The sequence below is a fragment of the Austrofundulus limnaeus genome, unplaced genomic scaffold, assembly GCF_001266775.1.
Source record: "Austrofundulus limnaeus strain Quisiro unplaced genomic scaffold, Austrofundulus_limnaeus-1.0 Scaffold7, whole genome shotgun sequence".
Taxonomy (NCBI): Eukaryota; Metazoa; Chordata; class Actinopteri; order Cyprinodontiformes; family Rivulidae; genus Austrofundulus; species Austrofundulus limnaeus.
This window is the reverse complement of record NW_013952409.1, coordinates 2,713,831-2,724,806: the sequence shown is the minus strand read 5'-3', so window position 1 is coordinate 2,724,806 and position 10,976 is coordinate 2,713,831. Positions and strand designations below refer to the sequence as shown.

The window sequence follows — 10,976 nt, the reverse complement described above, 5'->3', positions numbered from 1 at the left end:
CCTTTGAGTTAATTTTATAGTTTTGTGATATTAATAATGCTAATATATTGATATTTTTCTAATTTTGATTTAAGTTTGCTTGTTTAGCATCGTCACAGTTGCTAGGTGACATGATGTAAGGAGGGGAGGCTAGACCATCCAAATTCACAGCCTCTTCTTTTCCGGTCTTCCCGGTCTACCAAGGATGTGGCCCACCGCGACCGGGTAGTCTGGGTCCTCCGGAGGACCCGGCCTGTCGTTTTGGACACAGCCAAAGACTGAGCTACCGTTACTCTCTGGCTCCTCAGGAGTGGAGGAGCCAAATGTCTGGCTGACTGCTGCCAACTAGTGGCCGGAGGCTAAACTACAACTTAAAAATGAACCGTTGGCATTAAAGTTTCCATTTTAAACTTTAATCAAAAAATTGATACAGGGCTTTAGAGAATCCATACAGATTCTGTATTTTATTACACCCCTAGATTTTACCTGTTTTCTCACATAACTGGCATGTTTTCTATTAAACTCAACCAAAGTGAAAGAGGAAATGACATCAAAGGGGAACTCTTTAAGAAATAAATCTCTCTGGTGTTTGTTCATTGAAACTATTTGAACTCTTGACTCCTCATCTCTCTGATAGATTCAAAATAATCTAAAGGAACATCAGATTCTTCTCTATTGTCTCTGTTATTGTAGCAACGCACATTCCCCTTTGACATCACTTCCTGTTACCTCACGTGAATATCTCAAGAACTGTTCATCTTAATGACACGAAACTTCTTTTGCAATATTTTATCAATGTTATCTTTCCAAGAATGTATTCATATTTAATACAGAAAATCAATGATACAGACACTTTAAGCATTAAAAAACAAGAAAAACAGTTGTGGATTGTGTGTGCTGAGTGCGTGGAAAGAGACAAAAACAAGCAGCCACCATTTCTCTGAAGTATTAACAATCTATATTCAGAACAAATAATTATGCACAGCGGTCTTAGACTGAAAAACAGTCACGACTGTGTCCAAAAACCTGAAGAAAATAAGACCACTCCACTCTAAAACCTGAATAATTCATACCCAGTTACTGTAAGATGAAGAAAGAAACTGGAGACACTGGCCCCCATAATGTTCTGCACCAGTCAAACTGTTCAGTGACTCAGAGACACCAGAGATACCTTTACTCTCCTGACAGGAAGCCAGTCAGAAGAATAACTTACCACAAACTGACAAATCGTTTCATAGAAACTTACTTTAGTTCAAGTGAAGAAAAGCTAAAGTCAGACCTACTTGTGAGGAGATAATGGGTTCAGGTGAGGGCTGAACTCAAACAAAGGTGACAGGAGGAAGGAAAAGGCAGATAAGGTCAGTGCTGTTATACTGGGGCTTCAGCTGAAAGTAAATATCCAGCTCTTCTTTGATGAAACTGTGAACGACGAAGAATTTACTGAAGCTGCATCTTTGATGTGTGCTCGGTACTTCCCTCCCTCGGCTGATTTTTTTTTTTTCTGCCGACAATTGTCTCGACAAGTCTGTGACGAGTTCTGCCTTTCAGGAAAGGAGACAAAAGATTCGGTCATACACCACCAACCTTTACAGCCCCGTGTCCCTCATCCTGTGGCTGAACAGGTGTTCACAGTGAGACTGCAGATCTCTCTTCCAATCTAATATACGGGCCGGGAAGTGCAGGGAAGTTACTAAAGAACTGCAGCACGACAGTTTATTTAACACAGCGTGACTCAGGGGGAGAATATCAGGTATCTGTAACAATATTCACTTAACACAAAGGTTTACTTTGCTTTTTTGGTGAAGATGATGAAAGTGGAAACTGTTGGTGAAAATAAATGTTGGTGTGGAAAACCTGAACCCATGCTGAGCTTCAAACCTTGTTATGAAAACAAATATATGAAAATGTTATTTTTCAGACTGACTGAAGGGCCATCGTTCACTCAAGTGCTGGATCACAGCTTGGACTGAAGTTTTTTTTTATTTTTTAAATTTTATTAATCAGTTGTGATCATGATTGTTTAAATTTTGGCTTTTAATCTAAATTAAAATTCATTAAAATGTAAAAAAAACAGTTAACTATGTAAATAGAGCTTGTTTACAAGTACATAGCCTATTTATACCCCTTCATATTCATAACCTGTTCATGCTATATAGTTACAGCGTATTCACACAATTTACTGTACATTTGTAATTTATATATATATAATTTATTTATCAATTAAAATTTTATATTTTTGCTAAGCACTCTGGATGGATGCAAACTGCATTTTCTTGCTTTGTACTTGTGACATGTGCAATGACAATAAAGTGGAAATCTATTCTATTCTAAATTACAGCTAAAATAAAGCATCTTTAATATCTGGGTCAAATAAAAAAAAAATTTAAAAACGACAAATGCAAGAAAACAGATCCTTTTTAAAATAATACATCCTGTTATTTTCTGCACCCGAGTTCTGCATCGTTTTATTCTTTCTTTAACAACATTTATTATTTCGAAGCGTTAGCTCTGACCTTTTCCCTTCTCTGCTCCTGTTCAAACCAAACTTTATGTTTCTGAGCGGGTTTCCAGGAGGCACGACACATTCTTTGTTTCTCCTGGAGGGAAAACGCACTCATACCTCACAGAGAAATTTATCATCTATTCATCCTCTATTTTCTTTTTTCAGTGTAGGCATGAGGGGCAAACCCATTTGGTGCGGTTCACTCACGGTTCAACAACTTTTACTTTGTTTGCTTTCATACAAGTTATATAAAAAAGGAAGGTGTGGGTAAAAATCCCTTACTGACAACATTCTGTTTTGCTGAATAAAAAAAAGCTTTTGGAACAGGTTTTCCCATAAATCAGGGCTATTCAAGTGACGGCCCATGGGCCACCTTAGGCCCACTGGTGAGCAAAATCCGGCCCACCAATTGGTTCATTAATCTCAAGCCCAAACTCCTTTTTTTTAGTTAAACATAGACACGCGTGGTCTGTACAGAAACGTCACAATCTTGTAAAATCTGGTAAAAACCATTTTTATGAACGTCCAAGTCAGTTAAAACTACAGCAGTTGAAATTAAAACTATAAAAGTGAAAATAAATACGTTTAAAATTTTGGCAAGTCAGAGATGTCAAAATAATGTGTTAAAACGGAGGCAGAAAGTTTTTGTTTTTGATGTTTTATTATTAATACTTTCATTCCACAGGGTTCTGTATGTTGTATTCATGATTAAATACAGCAAAAATAAACTAAATCAAAGGTAACAGATCTTTGTAATACTTGGTTTATGAATGACTAATATCTGGATGTTCGGCCCCTCAGCCTGCTTGGATAGCCCTGCTATAAATAATCTTTATTTAACCATAATGTTCACTAACAGGACTTTTACATGGCAATAAGATGGTGAAAGATGATTTTGGTCAGAACCAAATGTATAAAACCAGAGATTTTCAGTAAATTAGGATCTTTGTGAAGTTATTAGTTTAGATTAGACCAGGGGTGCCCAAACATTTTCCCTAAAGGGCCAAAATTAAAATCAATCTGAGGGCCGTGGGCCAAATGCAGTAATATAATACATGAAATGCAAATACTTCTAAAGTAAAGTTGTTTATTTTTATGAATAAGCTAACAGCCAGTATGGTTGCCCACATTCTTTTTTTTTTCCAGCCCATCGACATGAAGAAAAGTCAATGTATGCTCAGGCAGCAAAAGCTCATGGGACTTTTCATAAATTAAAAGTTTATATGTGGTCTTATAAAGTGTGCAAATCTAGATATGAGCTTAAATCTAATCTAAATGTCTCTTGTAGTTACTTGTATTTTATATTTAATTTTAAGATAATTCAAAGAAAGTGAGTACCATGAATTTAAACTATCTGAGTTCAGTTCATTGGGCCTCATGCAAGAACATGTTCGTATTCTTATCCTAAATTTCTCTTACTTTTGTTCGTACAAAGGGTTCGTACAAACATGTCACGTCAGATTCAACAAACTCTTCTATCTTCAGGAAAAGTGTGTAAATGAGCTGCGTAAATTACACCTGTTTGTATCCAGCTGCTCGTGCACGAGGAGAGGAGATTAGCATAATTACCACCCCAAAAACACCATATAAGGCCATGTTTCCTACCTCAGATATCAGGAAGTGTCCATTCATGAAAATGACAGCGAAAACTAAAAAGAAGAACTTTACGAGTTCAGAGATTGAAGTCCGTCTGTCAGAGATCCAGAAAAGAAAATTTGTCATTTTTAGCAGGTCAGCTGTGGAATAAAAAGAGCTGCTAAAAGTATAAACAACTGTGTTAAATCATTTTCATTTATTCAGAAGCCGCAGCGCTGCGCACCGTATACCCCCCCACCCCCCGCACGCGCTGCGCGGTCGCAGGTGGTCTCAGATGCAGGTTTGAAATAAGCATTTTAAAATGTTTTCAAAATAAGTCTGGCACTTTGGAGAAAATCCAGGACTCACTGGAGGGATTATGTATCCCCTCTGGTCTGGGAACGTCTCAGAGCCCCCCAGAATGAGCTGGAAGGTGTCGCTGGGGAGAGCAGGGTCTCTCTGCTGCCCACGCGACCCGATAGTGGATAAGCCGGCCTGATGGACAATTTATATTGTTAGTCTAAATTATCCATCCATCCATTTTCTGTACACGCTTCTTCCTTTTCAGGGTCACGTGGGTCACTGGTGCCCATATCCAGCAGTCACAGTGCGAGGGGCGGGGTACACCCTGGACAGGTCACAAGTCCATCACATGGTCTAAATTATTACATTTAAAATTATAACTCTAATTCAAACAGAATAGCCTATTGTCAACATAATTATGGAGTGTGATTTATTTTCAACTCAAAATATCTTCAAACTAACGAAATATAAAGTTATTAATGAAGAAAACCCGTCTGGATAACAGCAGACTGACTGCTGGTAAAATATACGACAGGTCTGGACCACTCCTGAATTTTGTTCGTATCTGAAAAAAATCTTAGAATACGAAAACATTGGTGAATGCCACAAATTCTCCTAAATCACTCGTACGCACAACTTAAGAACAAATCTGTGCGTACGAACGGTTCTTGCATGAGGCCCATTGTTCCTATAGTTGGACCAATGGTTGAAAAGTAGAAATACAGTGTTTCTACACAGGACAGGAGATTACAACATAATAACAAAGACAACTGCTGGTGGGCCAAATCCAATGGCTTGTTGGACCCCCCCTTTGGGCACCTCTGGTTTAGACGGTTCTGCTGTTTTCTGTCCAGTTTGTAACATTTCTGTGGAGATGCGACTGAAAGGCTCGAGGCAAAATCTTTCATCCAGCAAATACCAAGGAGTGGGAGATCACTGTGACCCGACCTGCGGAGCAGAGCCCACCGCCAGCTGAAACCCACACCGAGCGGCAGCTGGGAACCGCTGGCAATCAGGAGTGAGCTCATCAATGTTTCACACCAGGACGGTGTCGTGTGACGAGAGAACATGCCTGCACATTTACCAAAACACTAAGAGAGGGTAAAAAAACAAACAAACAACGTTGTGCAACGCAGTCTAATTATCGTAAATTACAGCTGGGATATTTCACAACAGGTGAATGTGACGTTCTGGTTCACCTGTTTTTAATCAAGGAAACAACCACAAAGTTCAGCGCAGATCTTTAACGACACAAACACTTAAAACTTTTAAATAATAATAATAAAATGTTCTAAACCAGTTTGTTTTTGTAATCAGTGAGCCTAAAGCAGCCTCTTGATCAGCGCGCCAAAACTGATGATCAAACTGGAGTTAGTCCAGGAAGTTTTAACAGGCTCAGGCGGATTATCTCTAACTTGTACCTTTAACGTGATTGTGCCGTAAGGGAAAAAAAATACTCATCTTAATGCCAAACTCAGTAAACAGAAGTAAATCATCATATTTGACAATATTAAGTGATGTCATTGTCATTAAAACAGAACCAACATGTTTTTGGAAGTTTAACTACAGACCTTTTTAATTTATTGAATGAGATGTTTGTTTAACTCGTCACTGCTTTATGTGAACGTCGTCCATGTTTCTACCTGAATGTATGTTGCTGAGTGTAGACGTCTGCCTGAGCATCTGACCAAAGTTACACACAGTGCAGAAAACCAGAGTTAATAACCTACACACTTTAAAAAATTAAAAATAAAAAAAAACATGAGCCCTTTTATCCATACTCTGTGGTAGTTAATGTTTTAATCATTTGACAGAACATCACTTTAATCTAAACTGAACTGGTTTACTGCATTTTGATAAAACTAATAAATTTCAGCTTTTAAAGTAAAAACCAACAAAATAAAAGTTCAATTTTCAAAATGTCAAAGTCTCTATTTTATTTTTTGTTTGAGTTATTTAAAAAGATGCCTTTACGCTTTTTTATAAAGTGCTAAATGCAAAAATGTTAAGAGTCACCATCTTTGAAAATAAGGTTGAAAATAATCATATTTTGCCAACTTTTCATGTTATTTATTTCTAAACATTTATTTATTTCATACCTATTATAAAGTGTAAAATTAACCAGCATGTTTATTTGGTTTATTTTCCAGTTAAAGTTGTGTTTATTTAGTTAGCAGTAGCAGTGATAGTTTATTGTTTTAACACTCAGACTGTTCCTTTGTTGTAAAACAATGAGTTGTGTGTTTGATTCCTCGTCTATCCTGCAGCCTCACAACCGTGTTACACAACACGCTTCCACTTCCATTCAGGTCACTAACATCAGAGCTGGAGCGTATTTATGCACGACGTTCACAATCGTCATTTTCATCGATATATAAAAGTCTGGATTTCTTTACTTTGTGTTTCATGTGATGCAGCACGATGTGTGCGACTCACAAGCTCGTTTAAAAGTAACACACGCTCATAAAACGTGTGTACACAAACAGATTTCCCCAGTGGGCGGAGATGAAGGATGAGTACAGGATGCAATCGTGGCTCCCACACTGCTGAGCGTACGACTCAACACGCCTTAGTGTACACACACACACACACACACACACACACACACACACACACACACACACACACACACACACACGTTTTTGTTAAGGCGTACCCTTCAGGCAGGCTGTCATCCTGCAGGATAAAGCTTCATTTGGGGGTAGCTGTCCTCAAACATGAGGGTCACGTCTTTTCTTTGATTTTCAGAGAAAACTCTACACCTCAAACATTTTGCTGATTCAGCACTCAGAAATATTTGCCCTTTTTTATTTTTATAATTTTTCAGTACATTGTGTGTATACTGCATAAACATTCGGCTCATTCAGAACATGTGCGGCATGACTTCTGGTTTTTGTAACGTTTACATTTTTCTAAATATTTAACATCGTTCTTCTTTAAATTGATTCAGCATATTTGCTTAATTTTAGCTCGCTTTTTGCTACTAACATTTTTTTAATGCTTAGCTATTGGCGACCCTTTTGCTTCCTTTAAACTATTTTTGCTACTTTGTCTTTAGCTAGTGTTCCTTTAGCTTCTTTTTGTCTTTAGCTAGTGTTCCTTTAGCTTCTTTTTGTCTTTAGCTAGTGTTCCTTTAGCTTCTTTTTGTCTTTAGCTAGTGTTCCTTTAGATTCTTTGTCTTTAGCTAGTCTTACCTTAGCTTCTTTTTTGTCTTAAGCTAAAGACAAAAAGAAGCTAAAAGAACAGTTCTTTTAGCTTCTTTTTGTCTTTAGCTAGTGTTCTTTTAGCTTCTTTTTGTCTTTAGCTAGTGTTCTTTTAGCTTCTTTTTGTCTTTAGCTAGTGTTCTTTTAGCTTCAATAACTCAGTTTCAGCTTCACCAAAATAAATAAATAAATAAAGTATCAATGTTGGTACTGTGATTTAAAAAAGATTAAATTAAATCTTTTACGTTTTTTAAAGTCAGTTAAACGTTGCAGACGTATCCAGTTTGTGCATAAAGCTGCAGAAAGTGTCTGTTTTTATATCTGCTTTAGAAAATCAATTTGCAAAAGACTAAAAATCCCAACGAACAGAAACCACGCACCAATATAAACATGTATATTACATAAAGAAGTGTGTGTCTGCAGCACACAACAACTGTTCTCCTGTGTGAAAGTCAGGAGACTGGTTGAACGAGTTACTTGGCACTTTGTGTCTCCAGAAGTTTTGTGTTTCTCATAAACACGTTTCCCTCCTGCCAATCTGTCAGTCAGCACACTCTTAACTTCACCTTATCGGACATGTTTGTCTGACAGAGAGGACGACAGACGGACGACGGACGATTTTGACTCGTCCAAAAACAGTTCAGGCCTCTGCCAAAACAACGGTGTTAACATTTTCTGCTGCAAAACATACAATCCTTTAAATGTACAATTACAGGATTACAACATCCTGTTGCACTTTAAACTGTTGCACTAATAAACTTTCATGCTCATATTAAAAGATTCAAACAGAATACATTAATATTAGAGTAGATTTGGTGCAGATTTACAAGCTTATGCAAACGTGCAAAAACTGATTCCACTGATTGTTAGAATTTCATTAATTACAGCAAACAAAGATGGAAACAATCTGTGAAAAGTTTAATAATAATGAATGAATTTATTAGTTAGTTTAGCAAAGTAGCTTTAAATATTAGGAGTGTCTGTCCAACAAAACATTAATGAAATCTGTGAATGGTTGAATGAATGAATGAATGAATAAACATTCTTATGAAATCATCTACATTTGTTAAGTCAAAAGCATTACAGATAAAAACAAACAATAGATTTTCATCCTTTCTTTGTTTGTTTGATTAAAGAAGATCTATTAATAGAAATGTGTTGGACAACACACACACAGACACACACACAGACACACACTCTGAGTTGAAGTCTGCCAGCTGCTGTCATTCATTTACCTCCACTCAGGTTCTTAGAACAGGACAGAATGTTCAGAAGGTGTAACCTACAAAACAGGAAACTCCTCGTGTATTTCTGCGCCGCGGCGTCTCCACCCTGCTCCGCACTGAGCTTCCATGGAAACCACGACATCACTGTTCGTCGGCCCGTTGCTCACACACACTCACCTGGCGTTAAAAGGACCCTAACACACAAGTTTGACACACTTCCTACCGGCGTTTACAGAAAAACATTAGAATCCTGACTGGAAAATGAGCAGAATAAACGGAGTTCAAATAAACGTCAAATATAAAGCTCAGAGGTGATATACAACAGAAAATGTTTAAGGTGCACCTGCTCCTTTATTTCTGCTGTAATCTTACGGTTTAACACAGAAAGGCAGGAAATAAGGACAGTAAAATAAGCAGACTTCCTTTAAGCAAAGCCTCAAACAGAACTAATGCAGGATCTCCAGCTGCTGTTTTCATTGAGACTTAATCAAGCGCTTGATGTGGTTTGTTTCTGTTCCGCTCACAGACTCACACATCCGTCATCAGTCAACAAAACAAGCTTTTATTTTTTGACAAGTCTGATCTCATTCCACCAACTTCCTGCAAACTCTCCAACTTCCCACACTCGATGTGCTCAGCGTAAATAATTTCGTCTCAATGAGAGTGGACTCATCCAGGTGCTAATTTACAGGTTGTGTAGCAGCGTAACAGTTTTTACGTAAACTTAACACTTCTGGTTGTAAACTTGTGCAGTAAAATGAACGTTCTTGTGACATGCCTATCCTTCAAATACAAAAAGTCAAAGAAAACATCTTTATACTTAAGAAAATTGGCATAATACACAAGATTTTACCCATTTTGTCACATAACTGGCCTATGCAATGCATACTATTGTGATTCGTTTCCCATCCAAGTCATCTCCACTTTGCCATGCTTCTCCTCCTGCATACTTTGTCCTAGAGCTGCCATTGTAATTTATATCTGTGCAGCTCCTGTGCCAAATGATGGCTATGCCTTTTGGTGCCTGTAAAACTTAGTTTTTGAAATATTAATGTTTAATAATTTATAATGAGAGTCAATGGAGCCTTGTATTGGTCCAATACTGCCCCCTGCTGTATCTACTCAGTACTGAACCATAGTTTAATAATATTTAATCTCAATAGTTCAGTGTTTACAATCCTAATATGATTGTATTTTGATGTTTTACTATAATATTGTCCTAATATTGCTCTATTGCTGTAATATATTGCAGTTTAGTGTCAACAATTGCATTGGCAATGTGGCCTCTTTCTGCACACATACAAACCAACCCTTGGCAGTACCCTCTGCCACAGCTCTAATGGTCTCATGGTTAACTCTATGGGCTTTCATGTGGGAGATCAGGGTTCAAAACCCAGCTACAGCAACTTTAACAAAAAATCTCTACAAACTTTATATTGTTACACAATTATGCTCATTACAAACACCTGCTGACGAGACAAGCACAGGCTGGCAGAAAACACATTTGAATTTGGTCACATTTCATTCTTAAAGTCCACTGCTGCAGGCAAAGCCATGCTGCAATGACATGCTACATGGCAATGCACACTTCTTTTTACATCGTAAAAACCCATGTCTAGTTTCGATCTATTTTTGCTTCTGTTTAGCATCGTCTTGGATGCTAGACCGTCCAAATTCACAGCCACTTTTTCCCTTAGCAGTCTTTCAAGGACCCGGCCCACTTAAGACTAGGTAGGACCGGGTCTGAATTTGGACACAACCGTTGTGGACCAATAAAATGTCTGGAAAAGTCAAAGGCTCTTACCTGATGAGAGCCATGTTGGCTTCATGTTGCTCTTTGTGAAAAGAGCAGGACGCTGGAGGATTAGAAGAGGAGGAGTTGGAAAATGGAGGCGGGGCGGGGGGAAGAAGGACTGTGGACTGAGGGGTCTGGTTCGGCGGGTCATTTTTATTTTGAAGATGAGACTTGGTTCTGACGTGACGAACGATGCTGCGGCTGCTACGACAGCGAGGCACCTTGCCGACAGGTGCTGTACCCGATCTCTTAAAGCTTTGTTTACATCTGGAAACAAAATCACAAAAAAGTTACAGTATTTAAGGCTTTTCATTCAATAATGTGTAAAAAATACGTTAAATTACTGTACATCATCAATACATATAATCAGAGGTATATAACATACTTGAAAT

The 10,976-nt window shown here is 37.9% G+C and overlaps 1 protein-coding gene across 3 annotated transcripts in view; it reads right to left on the bottom strand.

Moving 5' to 3' along the window:
- Positions 1-10,976, bottom strand: part of si:ch211-266k8.4 (USP6 N-terminal-like protein) — a 59,689-nt gene that overhangs the window by 3,692 nt on the left and 45,021 nt on the right. For all 3 annotated transcript variants that reach the window (XM_014032930.1, XM_014032923.1, XM_014032915.1), the window contains one exon: positions 10,594-10,851. In XM_014032930.1, coding sequence (XP_013888384.1) covers positions 10,594-10,851 — 258 coding nt within the window. The remainder of the gene's footprint in view (positions 1-10,593; positions 10,852-10,976) is intronic.